Below are 15,458 nucleotides of genomic sequence, written 5' to 3' on the forward strand. Positions count from 1 at the left end.
AGATAATAAAAATATATATATATATCTCAAGTATGATAAGGTCACTAGAAACTCACTGTTGACCACCACAGACACAGTCTTAAGTCCCTAGAGGGATAGAGTGATTTTCATTACAGTGCTATAATAATATTTTAGAGTTCTAATGTGTCTGTAATTAGCAGGTAAAATGTATTTGCATTTGCATGATGGATTTACATTTCCTCTCCGTAACATTCTGGAAAGTACGGGTTACATCACCGAGCTGATCCTCTCTAGCGGGTCACATGCTCCGGTGTTTGTCACTTGGACAGAGTTAACGGTGCCGTTAACGAGCTCCGTCAAGTTGCCAGAGTTAGCTGGAATACGACCGGAAGCAGGACGATTTTGCCTTCAAAATAAAAGTAAACTTTGTCACGGGGAAAAACGTGGGTAAAACAAACGTATCGGAATGTACATAACAATTAAAAAAAAAAAAAGCTATAAAATACTTCGATGGGCTAAAGAAGACAGCATCAACCCGAGTTTAAGCACTCTGTTAGTTTCAGAATTATTGAGAGTTTACTCATCACTTTTAAGGCATGGACTTAATGTAATTACAGAAGGCAAGTTAGTGTTTTCCCCAGAATTGTATTTATGTCAGGATGGAAAGCCCCTGAAAAAACATGTCTCATTCAGTTCAACTTAATGGCTTCCCATACATACACAATCAGGGTAGCCTAATATTGATCTATTATACAATAAACATGCAGTCAAACAAGCAACATCATATCCATCACATTGGAGATGGACACTGCTGGTCGATATCCAAATTTTAACAAAAGGACCACATCAATCCAATATGTTGGTAACATATATAGGTATAACCATAATTACTAGGCTATAGGCTATGCTGTAAAAAGAGCATTTTGCAAAAAGCAGCAATTGTATTCTCATTAGTAGTACCCTCCCTAAATACATTCTTTTTTTTTTCAATTGTGTTTGCAATACAAAAAAAACAATAACAAAAAACAAAAATTAAATACATATGCATTAATCATGGTTTTATTTTGAAACGTCTCACCGGAAGTCCCATGTTATTACACTGGCTAGTTTGACGCAGCACCGTTAATCCGTTCACGGTGATCTCGGACAGGTTGGAGGCAGACGGATCTCTGTCGTCATTCCTCAGTTTGGACCGACGCTCGGCGCTGCTCTGCTCGGACAGCGGATCCTTCATCACACAGAGCGACAGATCTGTAAATGAAAGCGCAGCTGTGAAAAGCAGACAGGTTTCCAAGATGATGCTCTCCCCGTGGGACCGCTGGTACTCCACGAGCTGCTGTCTGTGCTGCCATGTCCGCACAGGAACCATCATCCTGGGGGTCTGGTACATGGTGAGCACCGTCTATCTGTCACTCACAGCATCCATGTAGATAGATGCATCACAGGGCAAAACATCACCCAGGGACAAACCATCAGCTTAAAGGATTTCATAATGTATTGATGTCAGTGATGTAGTGGTAAATAAAAAGGTGGGTAAGCTGTGACCTCCAGGCATCACACCCACCAATGTAAACAAGTCAATTCTAAAAAAAAAACCAAAGCGTTGTTTTTTCCTCATCCTTATAGAACTTAGATCAGTTTGATATCTTTACAGTGATGTATACTTTGAATTTGATATCATAAAGATTTATGTCAGCCTATAAAAGTGGGTAACCTCTATTCTGCAAGTAAAAAGCTGGGTAAACTGTGTTTTAGGTGGATTTACCCTCCACTACACCCTCATTAATGTTATAAATCAAGTGATTATTGTCAAGGTGACAAATGGATGAAATGAATTTAAATTGCTTTTTGTGCTGACATGGTTGTAGCCTTCATTATTTGCTGTTCATTACTGCAAATGTGGAATCTAAATGAAACGGCGATGTTATTGAATGCATCTTTTTTTTTGCTGAACTGAACATCCAGGAGAGGGTTAACTTAACCAAACACCACCTGTGGAAAAAAGCTTCTGTCCAATTCCTATGAATAAATTAGCACTCGGCCTCTTCAGGTAGCAGGTTTTGTGTAAGCCTGCCTATTGACTGCAGAGAATTTTCCATTACATTCACCTGATCAATGGGGCTGAATGAGTCATCTGCATAATGAGCCGTGCCTGCCAGTCCAAAACAAAGGCTGATGTGTCTGGACTAAAAAAGCCTCATTCAGATATGTAATTTGGCATAATTTTATATCTCCAAGATAAGGTTTAATGGGTTTGTTCAGCTCAATCACTGTCTTACCCACCATAAAAAACATAAGGGGTGTATAAAGAGTAGATTATGAATTATTGCATTTTTCTCTGCAACACTTGAAGATAAATCCATTACCTCTAAGGTGACACAGAAGACTTTACATCACAGGATAGCTTCAGCATCTGCTCTCCCTAATTCCAACTGCTCCACATTGCCTCCACCTGTCTCCCTGCCCATGTTGCCCTTTTACTGTCTGTCCATATTGCTCACTTTATCTGCCCATATGCCTTCTGTCCTTAAGCTCATCAATGCCGTGGTGTTGCTCATCCTGCTCACAGCGCTCAGTGATCCTGAGCAGTACCACCTGACCAGCGCCGAGTTGGCTAATGACCTGGACGTCATGGATGACGCCAGTAAGTAGCACAGAAGGCCGATAGTTTACGGTAAACGTCATGTCATCAGTAGCCTGGCAGGGCTTTAGGCCTATACTGGGCAGCACACTTCACATTAATAGTCTAGTAGCTCCTGTACGCACTAACCCAAAGGTAACAGTAACAGCTTTAGACAGGCTGGATGAGGTTTTTATGTCACTAGTAGTGGCCTTAATACAAAGTTTGTCCTAGGGAGTAGTGAGGACAGAACAAGCCCTACTTCAAGCTCTTTATACACAAGCCTATAATATACAGCAGTGGCCTGGAAGAACTACACACATACAGTAAACATCAGTAGAGTAGACCAGTTCCCTACTGGGCCGCTACACACTGAAGAGCACAGATAATAGACATGTAAGACTATGTAGAAAGGCAAAGCCACTGTCAGTTGACAGCTGTTTTGAATTTCAGCATTCATTCAGCTTTCAAAATGTCCCTTCTTGATGTTTCCTAGACCCACTTTCTGTACAAACCATTGATTTTCAAAATCACGCAAGGAAAGTAGTTAGTTAGCTCAAATCCACTGGCCTTTCTAGTGTTAATACTCTACCTCAGGCTAAATCTCCCACAATTAACCATGACAGAGGGCTTAATCTCTAAGCTTGTAGGGTTATAGGTCCAACTGGTTTGTCCGCTGACTTATGGAATGATTTATGACATTATCCAAGGCACCTCACAGGTTTGTCTAGACCTTCTGGATATCTAAATATAGCCTGCGTCTTCCATCAACGGACAAGAGTCAGTGTTCCTTTTAACCTCCATGTTAAGAAAATCAAACATGCAAAGCCACAGACATGCATGTCTAATGTCCATCTGTGCAGTGCATTGGAAAGCCCGTCTTAATCAGCCAGGTGTACAGCGGGACGGTCAGATCGGAGCATATGCTTGCTGGGAGCCTCTGATTGGAAGTGACTGTATTGTCCCAGTTCCAGGAGATTAGGTAGCCCCGTTATCCCCCAGCGCAGGTCCGGCCAGCTGCTGCCACCCCTGCATCACACACACACTCAGCCTGCAATGACTAAAGTAGAATACTGCAATGTGCTTTATTTATCGCAGCGTTGTGTTGAATGCAGAATCTGAACAAACAACAGACTGAAGTGACAGTTGTGCTGTTTTTTTGACTGTTTCGACTCCTGCCGCTCCATATGGGCTGATTCCACTGAGTAAAAAATCTGATCATCATCAACTGAAGGCGATTTAGACCATCTTTTATTGCCGAATGACTCAGCCTGTGCTCTGAATGAAGACATATGATACTGTACCTGTGTTAATGAAGGCACTAGTGATTATTTTGGGTGCATTGGCTCAAAAGCATAATTCAAAACACCTTCAGAAGGGAAAACGAGGCTGCACACCAGACAGTTAGGGCGTCAAGCCTAAGCTGTGAGATGGAAAATCTCAGGTTTCATTTTTTTGCACCATGTCAAACTAAAATAGCCTTTTTTTTTTTACTATCTCATCTTCTTAATGTCTTTTTTGAAGCTTGATGCCCTAACTGGCTGGTGTTCAGGCTCCTTTTCCCTTCTGATGGTGTTCTTGTTTACTGAAATAAAACTAATTTTGTTGGTGTTGTAATGCCATCTTCACCAACTCTCTCACTCAGCACAGTTGGTGTCTGACTTTCAAAAGGCCTGATTCAACCTGCCTATATGACATTCAGCTGAATTCGACACTAGGAAAGAGTTGGCATACCTGCAGCCTGGCTATACAGTTCAGATCCTTTTATGTGAACAAATAGACTGACTGAGAGCTACAGAATATTCAGCATCAGTTCAGAATATACTGTACATGTGATTTATTGGTATTTGAATGCACCATAGAACTGAGAGATGTTTGTCCATTGAATTCACTGTTTTTTCCAGTCGTGCCACAAGCATTTGAGTCCTGCATGGGACTGATCCTTATGTAACAGAATGATTAGTTCTGTCATGTGGAGCTGATATGAGGTTAGGCTGACATGAAGCGGATCACAGACTGGAGGTTAATTCCATGTCTGGTCGACAGATGCAGTGTGTCATTTATCATCTACAAGTTCCCAGATCGGCTTGACCAATGTTTTGGGAAATGTGTTTTGAAATTGTGACCTTACAGTAACTAGCACTGGAGGATTAATCAATGTTACCATAGTATAAATCACTGTAGCTGCTGTTTATATCGACACCACTCACATCAGCTCTGTTTCCTCTGCTCTAGATATGTGCATTGCCTCAGCAATCTCCCTGCTGATGATACTTATTTGTGGGATGGCAGCCTATGGCGCGTACAAGGTAAACTAACAATGCATTTTATTGTACTGTTTATTCTTGTACTGTACTGCTAATGATTGTACTTGCATTAAAACTGAATGTACTGCATAGTTATACACTAGGTTGGCTTAGTTAGAAAGCATTTCATAATGGGAAATTAGTGCAATTTCTTACAAATGATGTTTTCCTGTATATCCATCAGTGGCTTTTAAACTTTCTCAATGTGGATCTAGCATCAAAATATTGTTTGTCGTGAACTAAAGCTAATGTTGCCAGGTATGGTGCACAGGTTGCCCTGTTTTACGGCTACCAACCTACTGCTCCACAGCATTTAATTGAGCCAAATTTACACTGCAGCTATTTGTAAAGTCTTTGATAACATAACAAATCCCATTCCTCCTGTGTGATTATTTCAGACACACCTTAATCTTGTGATGACCCACTTCGAGGTCTGATTTATGTCCGCGGTGCTGGTTAAAGAGCTCAGCTTGATTCTCTGCTCTCAGATAAATATATCAGCCTCTCCCCAGTGCTTTAAATAGCTTTCCCTCATCTCTAACACAAATATCACTGTTTCAGCTTCATGCCGCCTGGATCATCCCATTTTTCTGCTACCAAATATTTGACTTTGCACTCAACACCCTGGTTGCTGTCAGCATCGTGGTTTATCCCAACACCATACAGGATTACCTGCAGCAGCTGGTAAGAAGCCTGCTGTGTTTTCCCCATTAAGAGTGAAGACCGTGACTTTTAACAGTAGGATACTATTGATTAGTGCTTCGCAAAGGCTTTGTAAGCATCTGACTGTGGTCATTCAACATTTCATTAATCAGTACTAACGTGCATCTTCTGTTGCTCATTGGCTGTTGTTCTGCTGACCCCCATCCAGCCTGATAACTTCCCCTACAAGGAGGAGATTGCTGCTCTCAGCAGTGTGTGCTTGGTCCTCATCGTGCTGCTCTTCATCAGCTGTATCCTTGGCTTCAAGGTAAACTCCACTTCCCATATTGTATGTATTTTCTCCTGTACAGTAGCAGTTATTGTTCTTTGCAGGGCAACTAGGCTCATAAGTGCAGCATGCTTTATTTCCTTACAGTGGAAAATATGTATTATGCACTTTGTGACATGTGCTAGTGAGTTTTCATGTCACTTACTGTCCAGATGTGGCTTTGCTGCGACTTACGTTGTATCAAAGATGAAAAATTGTAGTTGTCTGAAAAGATGGGGTTGTTATTCTGCTGGTTTTTATGGCAGCTCCTGGGACGTCCCTTCAGAAGTTCTTGGCAGGAGTCGTGCGTCTCACAGCAGTTGCTTTCCAATAAAAATGATTTCTGATAGCTGATAATAGAATGGGAGCTATTGATACTCAGTTGGCTCTGTTGCTCTTGGCAATCCTACTTTGCTGGAAAGACTTCATATTACTGTGACAAATAGCCTGTCAGCTATTCCTCTCTGCAGTCCTTAGCCCTTTTTGCTACTGTAAAAAGTCCTTTGGCTAACCCATCTGTTTGGACTTTGCCATAAGAAAACCATTAGAGAATAAGATCAGACAGACTGAGGGAAGCATTGAGAGGAATGGATGTTGTTTGCATTCAAAAGCTGTGGGTGGAGTTTCTGGGTTATTGCTCTATAGATATATAGATATATATATATATAAGGTACAATTCAGTGAGCCTGTCAATTATGTTGATGATGCAATGCTGCTGCCAACCACACATTTCTATGTCTGAGATTATAAGACAAACTGCTGCTTTTCAATAGCAGTAGTTGATAATAATGTTTTTTAATTGTTATAAATAGTGTTCAAATAGTAAAAAATGAAACCTCTCTAGTACTATCAGAGTGTGTACTAGATTCTAATTCTGATGGAGTAATGCAGTTTGCACACAGAGTATCATTATCACAGCATCAGTAGGAGACTGTTAAAATAACTGAGGTGTCAAAGCGTCGCAGTGGCTCCTGAATCGGGTTTATATAGGCTAGATTTAGAGCGCTCAGTTCAGGTTTGTCTCCTGCTAGTGGATGGCTGTAGCAGATGGTGTTGTGTTTGGCCGGGCAGCTCCAGTAGCAGGCCGCCTGCTGAGAGCCAGATGAGTCCTGCATGACAGAAAACAACAGGAACTTGTGTTTTCGCCGCACTAGATTAAGGTATAACCCTCAGATAGTACCTGGAAATGGAGTCTCCTTTGAACTAATAGGTGTGGGTAGGTTTTTCCTTTCAAGTCTGCCACCATTATCTGCAAATTACATGTGATGTGAGTTCACCTTCTGTTAGTGGGAGTTTCTTTGAATAACATGCTGTATTGTTCACAGTTATTTTTGGTTTCCCACAGGCTGTAAATGCATCACTTCAGTAAATATGACAGGTTTTCAGTGTTCTAATATCTGTTTTGTCTGTCTCTCTGGTATCAGGCCTACCTGATAGCATGTGTGTGGAACTGCTACAGATATGTGAGTGGAAGAGGCACCGCTGAAATCCTGCTCTACGTAACGACCAATGACACCACAGTAAGTCACCTCTATGGATCTATACTCAATAAAGGCCCATATTGCCATAATGATCATCTGTAAGACCGGGGTTTAAACAGAACAAAGCTGATGTTAGGCTGAGTCTGTTCTCCGTTTAGCTGTTCACAGTTTTCTGGAATGTCACACTACAATTCAACAAAAACAGTATAAAAAAGTGAGTTTTCTGCTGACATTTCCCCCCCCGCCAGACCACCTGTGTGAATGCTAATCACATTTTCCAATGAGCTGTTACAAACGTGTCTCTACAAAACTCTTTCACTTCAGCAGTAATAATTCACACATTTCTCAAGGGCAAGAAGCAGCTGAATAAATACTTTTTTCATTGTTAATTGTGAGCGAAGTGTTACCAGAGCAGATTAAAATGTTTAGAACTTTCTTAAAGTGTGAAATCTAAATCAAGTGATATATAGTCCAATAGATATTAATTAAATGTAGAAGTTAACCATATAAATCAAACGGGAACAGATAAGACTGTGTTTGAAATACACCACTATGTTTACACACTTACAATATGGTTATTGAATTTGTAAACTATCCTTTATGTTCATGTCGTCATTTAAATAGAGATCTACCATAAAACAATATCTTGATATGCTGCTTTAGCTCCAAAGACAACAAATCAAATCCTGCAGAGTCCAATGGAAAAATGATTTCCTTATTCATTCCAGGCCACAGTTTTTATTGTATGCGTAGGTTTCCTGCTCTCAGGCCAGCCTTGCCACTGTAAAGTCATCATGCGGGGGGAGGAAGGAAGTATAAAGTGGGGCTGTCGTAGCTCGTAGTTTTACACAAGCTAGAAAGGATGGATGGACGGACTTGGAAGGATAGATGAGGCTCCATGCTGGCAAAGCCATTATAATCATGGTGTACAGTAAGTAAGCTCTCTCTTGGTGTGTCTGGGTCTCCTGTTGGTCTCCTGTTGCCCCCAAACTGCTACCCTGCTGCCCACACACACTTATTACAACACACTCACTCTGACAGACCTGGACAAGAAGAATGAGGCTGCAGAAACACAAGAGACCTGTTTTCCACTATTGGGAAACACAGAGCAGTTGAGCTGTGAGAAAACTAGAATGTTAATAAGATGTTTCGGGTTTTAGTGTTATGCTATATGAACATTTGAGGAGTTGTCAATAGCAGATTTCCCTGAAGGCCAGTATTTGGCCCTGCAGTACGTTGGGTTTCACAGGTATTTAGAGAAACCTGCACTCCTCTGTCTGCAGATTAAGATTCCTCTGAGTGTAACATTCCACACTATTCGAAGCAGTTCACTAGACTCAACAGCTTCATACACCCTATGTTCAGAGGCACGGTGTGATGTTTTGGGGTTTGAGAAAGCGAGTGCGACTTCCACGGCTTCATGATGTGTAAAACACCTGAGCTGTAAAGAGAGAAACAGGAGGCCGCTCTCCAAACCGCTGACATCATTAGTGAAAAGTGCCAGAGAAACAGCAGCCTGACCCTGTCTGTGTTAAGCTTAGCTTCACCACCACAGGTATGCTTCCTCAATCAACGCTGGGCATATTCAATTAGGCCTCCCCACAGGCCCAGAGAAAACACTGAGGCAGGTTTGTGGTTTTTGACCACCACTTTGCATGGCTATACATCAGTTATGCTGTGGATAGGTCAGTGGTGCATGTTTATAATGTGTTCCATATGATAGGAATTCCTAATGACTAGACATACACTCACTCACTCACTCACACCCACATGGAGGTTCAAGTCAGTCTATTTGGCATTAAAGGGGCAATAAGTAACACACAAAATGACCATAATATATCTGCAGGGGGTTTGATAGGGTTGTTGAGTAATATCAATGAGTCAACGATGACTTGGCCAGTTACTGGGATTTCTGGCTTTCAAAACTCACTTTCTGTCCAGTTTTCTGTTTTGGAACGAGACATCAAGACACTTCCAAACTCCTCCACCACCTATTGGCATTTTCAACTGTTCAACAGTGGAGCACGGTGCTACGAGTGAGCGAAGCAAGAAGGCTAAAAAGCCTTGTTCTCAAGCCAGAAAAGCAAAGACGTAGCAGTATTGTTATTGCAGTATTTTGCATGGTGATATATTACCTCTTCGCTAGACATTTCAATTACAGGCCACCGCAATTCAAGGAGACAGGGGGTGGGGGGCTTTGCCAGAGATTTCTGTAGGAGGAGATCAGTTCTATCGATGTTGTTGCAATTCCTACTGGTCGCCAATATGGGTTGATAAAGGTAACAGATTACTTAATGCCCCTTTAGACCACTTGTCCTTTTCTGAAGATCAGAAAGGTGGACCGCCGTGACACTCAGCCTGTCTGGTACGGAGTGAGACCTTCAATGGCTCATTGTTTTAAATGCTGTCGACGCAGGTGGGACACATGTTGTTGGTGTAGTCCAAATGAAGTCAACTGAACCACGGAGAGGACCTACAAGAAAGACAGCTGCTTACTTGACCTAGTTACTGCTGAGTCATTTGTTGAAAGAAAAAGGTCTCTTCAGCTCTCCATACTATTTTCCTCATGGGTCAAATTTGCCTCTATGAGATGTGTCAACTGGGGTATCACACATTTGTCCTATCACTGGAAAACTTAGGCAACAGAAACCACGGCTTATCTCTGCTGCAGACGGACAGCCATTAGCAGAATTTAGTAGCTCTCAACACTTGCCCTGCTTTACACTTGATGTGAAGGTTGACTAATAAAAGATGAAAGACCTTTCAGAATGAATCTACCTTCTCTAGTTAGAAAATATGTGTATAGCTTGAATACTAAATCTGGACCCCAACACCTGCTTTGTTTTTTCAACTGGCATAGTGTCATACATCTTATTCATCACCCACATTATATTCAGGGCGTTCTCTCTGTGTGCTGCATCCGTTACATAATCACAACATATCTAGGTGAAATCCTGCAGTTTAGCCTCTTTATTAGGAATTCATGTTGGTTTCAGTGCCATTTTTAGTCTCTTGGCTTAGAAATATTTCCCCCTATCCTAACTATGGTTTTACAATTTAATTCTTCTGTTTGGAATTGCACCAATACTTACATAAACATTGATTATGAAAGGCACTATCATCATTTTGCACCATGATTCTGATGTTATGGATGATGATGTGGCTGCTATCTTGTGACGGCAAACAATAGAAAGACTAATTTCCCTTATCTTTGTTTCCAGGTGCTGCTGCCTCCGTATGATGACAGTGTGGCCGTCCTTCCCAAGCAGGCTCCTCCGCCCTACACCACTGCTACAGCATGAAAATAATCCGACCTGGACGGGCGACTCCTGCTGACTGGACCCTGCTGTTAATAAAACCCCCAGCAAAATTGATGCACCGCACTGCCTCTCCGGTGTACAGTATATTCATGGATATATTGTAGCTACACATACATACACACAAAAGCATGTATTTACACACATCGCACACACGTAGGTACATCCACACACACACACACACACACACACACCACCGCCGTTACCTCCCATCCCTCCCTGTGTTATTTATTGATTGACTGATATAGTACTCCTACTGTAACTGTTCCATAGACCTATCCCGTTTCTGTTATGCTACCGTTTTTATTATACTGTTTCAGTGAAATTATTTGGTTGCACTACTCTGTTTTAATGGTATAATCCAGGAAATGATATGCACTTGTATGCATTTGAAACTGGGTGAAATGAAATGCGAAAGCACCAGAAAGTATGATAGATAATGATGATATATATATTTTTATTATTTCTATCTATTTAAGCTCTGTGTGTACCTGTAATAGTGTTTTGTGAGTCCTACCTATGATAGATATGCTCACTAATGCACAAATGCAAAAAAAAAAAAGACGATCCTGTTGCGGAGTGAAGAGTCGTCGGGTGTTTGTCTCGTCTCTGCTCGTGATCAGGGTTGGATTGCCTTTATTCATAACTTTCTTTCTGATGGAGTGCACTTTACAGAATGGCGTGTGAAGTCACCTTGACTGGAAGTATTCCAAAGAAAAGCATCTGCCTGTATTCTGACATGATCGAAGAGCAACATATATATCGTACATATCACCTTCCTCTACTGTTTCATTCAGTTGTGGACGAAATTGTCTCGTATTATAAACCTACAGGAGTGTTGAGTTGTGTTGGACTGAATTTACAAGGTTGACTTTCATAACTTTTAAATGTGATTTTGTCTGTGTTTCTACTGAATGAGGAGAAAAGTCCTGGGCTTGAGATTTATCTATTTTGACAGAGGTAGCACTGATCTGGAATCAGTTTTGTCTTTAGAGGCACTATGAATGAGCCGCTCAAGGGGACCTGGTGCTTTGATCCTAGGTCAGCCCTCTCTACTCCGAGGAGCTCGATAAATGTGGACGCTGGTTGTGTTTTTTCAATCAAGCCAATGGGAGCCGGTCTATGTAAACAGTGGAGTCTGTTCCACCAGATGCAATTATTGGCAAGCTGCTGCCCGGACACAAAATGTCCTCCAAGGACACAAAATTCAAACCCGCTGTGTGAGAAAGACAAAGATGGGATGTTTATTTGTCTATTAAAACCAAATTTCACTGACAAATGTTTGTTTTTGTTTTATTTTGGATGTGCGGAAGCTTGTGTGTGACCTCATATTTGAGTGTGTGTTTTAATGACCTTTTTATACCTCGTTGTGTCATAAATTAGTGGTTCAAAGACAAGTATGATTCAGGGCCAAGTCCAGGTATATTAGATTAACCTCGGTTAACACATGATACTGTGGCTAATTATCAATGACCCAGGGACTCAGGGAGAAAATGTCCCTGATTGTTTCTGCTGTTGGCGCTGACTCTGCCATCTCTGTGTCCTCAGCCTGAACGGCGGATATGCCCCTGGAAACTATTTGGTCACTGAGGTAAACGGGTTACTGTGTATAAACGTCTTCATTGTGCGGCAGGCAGGTACTTTGAGTCTGACTGGAGTTGTGATGGCTGCTTACGAGCTCTTTCCATAAACTGTTCCTTGACTGGGGATGTGGAGAGTTCATCCAACCATCACTCATAAAATTACAATACACCTCTTTCACAGTAGCTAAGACCCACTAGACTCATCTGAGATGATTGCAGGACAATACAGATGAACAGTATAGCTGTATATTTCTCTTTGAAATAAGACTATAGAAATGATGAAAGCCCATATGACATCTTAGGCTATGTGTAAGGAAAACATGGGTCATATCAGTTAGATTAGTGGTCACCTATTCTATAAAATTGGCAAATACACTGATATACATAATTCAGTATTATCACAAAGTTGCCTGTGGCTCAGTCAGTGAATGGATGTGGGTATAAATCCCTGAATGTGACTTAAAAAACACAGGAGGTTACTGTTTTACCAACAGACTGAGCTGAACAAGAGGCGTCTCCCAGGTTGGAGGGGAACAGGGGGAGTAAATAGAGAAACAGAGTGTGGATGGAGGAGTGAGGGGCAGAGCAATGCAAGTGCCTAGACAGAGAGCTGAGAGGTATCCGTGTTCACACTGAGAGGCTGTAGCTGCTTCATGGACTGATCTTTACAGCTGGAACTCCTGTGTTGACGCTCTGCTGGGATTTATTGAGATATTTTGTTTGCTTGAGTTGAAGAATTGCAATTTTTTGATAACAAGGTAAGTGATTTGTGAATTTTTTCCCCTAATAACCTGTGCCTTTTTACCCTGGATCACCACAGGTTCTACTTGGATTTAGTCTTCATTAAATTCATCAATAACTGAATAATGAATTGCTGTTATAGAACTAATAATCTTTCTTTAGCTTCTTTTTAAAAATGATAGAAAATGGGGAATCAACAGCCATCACCTGTTTTGTTTCCCAGTGTATTTACATCAGAGCAAGTTTTGGCATCGTCTTACAGTCTCCTTCATGTGCATCATGAAAAGCCATCAAAGATACAGAATGTGCAAAACAGAGATCAGACGCCATAAAACATTGTACAAGCTGTTTTTTTTTTGTTATGTGGTAAACACATAGCCCAGGTTTATACTCATGTCGATACGTGGGGGGGTTTGATGGAATCCCACCATCGCACACACACACACACACACACACACACACACACACACACACACACACACACACACAATTTAAGAAATACATCACTCTTATTAACTATATTTTAAGTAAACTGTGAGGGATAATAGCAAATTTTCCTGCCCACTTTGCCCTTGTTAAATTTGAACAAACCATTGTTCATCATAATCACTTTTCATCAGAGACTTAAGGTAAGAAAATGTATTTTCCAAGTGTTTTTTATATTACGTGAATCATCTGTTGACACATGCTGGTGAAGGAAGAAAGTGTGGAAATGCAGAGCAGAGGGGAAGATTTAGGCTGCTGTGTCCAGGTATTACAGCATGGACGTCTATGGCATTTAAATAGATTGCACAATTGTCGTGCTGATTAACAGTTGTTGTTGATGAGGAAAACACTGAGTCAGTCTTTGTAGAAGAGAGACATCAAACAGATGTGAGGGCAGAGGTCGACAAGGTTGTGTGGGATGCAACATGTGTGTGTGACCCCTGCAGGTCTCAGGTCAGCAGTAACTGTATGCATGTCTGTTCTGTACTGCTGCTGCTCCCAGACCTGCGAACACACTGAGCACTAACTCAGTGTCATCACCCAGAAAGAAAGACGCTCCAGACTCTGTTTAGAAACCCTGAGACTGTAGCAACTTGCAGGCTGCTTTAGAACTACGATTCCTCCTATATGACCGGAGCCACTTCAGGTCTATTTTTGCATACCAATATATTTGCTATGAATTTGGTTTCTACAGTTCTTCAGCCAGGTTTCAGACGGCTTTGGACCCCGCAGTCTGAATATGGCAGGTAATGAATGGCTCTCCCAGGGACTGGATAGGGAAACAGTCTGTGGTACATTTCAGCCGGCCCTAAATCACTTTAAACCACCTATGCAGCAAAACATCTAAAAACTCACTTCATATGGAGTTTTGCCGACTACATATAATGACATACAGCAAAACAGCTTGCCTGATTCTCCAGTATCGTCTGTACTCTTTCAGAAAGGTGAAATTCTGCCAAAAAATATGTTAAATCGTGTCTTTGCATTTTTGTTTTCCCCAAATCATGAACAGATCCTGTTGATATCTTAAATTTGATCTATCCTGTGGCTCTGCAAGTGCTATGCAATGCTGTGTATATTGTGGTATGACAACGATGCTGGGTTAAAAATGTGAAATCTGAAGCTGGGCAGGTCGAGTAGGCAGGAGGTGAAAGTGCTCCCTATTTATAATCCCCCTTTACTAGCAGGTATCACTTCACTAGTCGCCTCACTGACACTGACTCAGTATTTTTGTCTTTAATGTGATGCCCACCCAAGGGGACTTAGTGCTATCTGTGGTGGTATACTGCTGTTATTGGGTTTTTTTCTACCTCTTTATTATTATATACTGCAAAAAAATATCTGTCTTAACAAGTCACTCAGTCCAGCCTAAAAATCTGGTTTTCTTGAAAATCAGTGAAAGAATCTGTCAATGGGGTGAGATCATTTCACTTGTTTCCAATGTAATTTCACTTGTCAAGAATTTTCTTGAATCAAGTGACATATTTTGGAGTAATCTGCCTTATTTTAAGATATTGACACTTTCTAGAAAATTGTCAATATTTTTAAATAATGCATGATCACTCCATTATGTCACTTGATTGGAGAAACACGTTGATTTGTACTCAAGACTAGACTAAATGACTTGTTAAGGTGGATATTTTTTGCAGTGTGTCATGTATGCAATTTGAAATGTAGATTGGTTGATTTGTAGATTGTTTCTGTGAAACTTAAATGACACTGAGTTAATTTCTATTCTTTTTTGGATACTACAGTAACAGCCAAGATAAGAAGCCCTTTTTCTTCCCACTTTATCCAAATTTTGGCTTACTACAGAGACTTTGCCTTTGCCTTCCTGTCTCTCTGTGTCTGTCTAGTTCTCTCCCTCTCTCTGTCTCACACACACTCTTGTGCTCTGCTTGCATTGAACTGTAGGAGTGTTACCATCATCTCTTGTTCTTGTGGCTTGGTCTCCTCTCTGTATAAAGGCTTCCAGTAGTCATCTGTGGTCAGA

General features: G+C 41.2%; 1 protein-coding gene across 1 annotated transcript; it reads left to right on the forward strand.

The window, feature by feature from the left end:
* The first annotated feature begins 1,259 nt into the window (after window positions 1-1,259).
* On the forward strand, window positions 1,260-10,640 carry LOC139914224 (lysosomal-associated transmembrane protein 4B-like). Its single transcript, XM_071902489.1, has 7 exons — window positions 1,260-1,352; window positions 2,494-2,605; window positions 4,817-4,890; window positions 5,449-5,571; window positions 5,759-5,857; window positions 7,282-7,377; window positions 10,560-10,640. Exons 1-7 carry the CDS (start codon window positions 1,260-1,262, stop codon window positions 10,638-10,640), a joined length of 678 nt encoding a protein of 225 aa, XP_071758590.1.
* Window positions 10,641-15,458: the final 4,818 nt, after the last annotated feature.

Source organism: Centroberyx gerrardi, chromosome 12 (genome assembly GCF_048128805.1).
Source record: "Centroberyx gerrardi isolate f3 chromosome 12, fCenGer3.hap1.cur.20231027, whole genome shotgun sequence".
Classification (NCBI taxonomy): Eukaryota; Metazoa; Chordata; class Actinopteri; order Beryciformes; family Berycidae; genus Centroberyx; species Centroberyx gerrardi.

What these genes read in the sequence shown, in the direction of transcription:
- LOC139914224 (XM_071902489.1), top strand. Translation starts at nt 1,260, where the DNA reads ATGCTCTCCCCGTGGGACCGCTGGTACTCCACGAGCTGCTGTCTGTGC. An exon ending in TCCTGGGGGTCTGGTACATG is followed by an intron (nt 1,353 to 2,493) that starts GTGAGCACCGTC and finishes TCTGTCCTTAAG; the next exon opens with CTCATCAATGCCGTGGTGTT. An exon ending in GGACGTCATGGATGACGCCA is followed by an intron (nt 2,606 to 4,816) that starts GTAAGTAGCACA and finishes CCTCTGCTCTAG; the next exon opens with ATATGTGCATTGCCTCAGCA.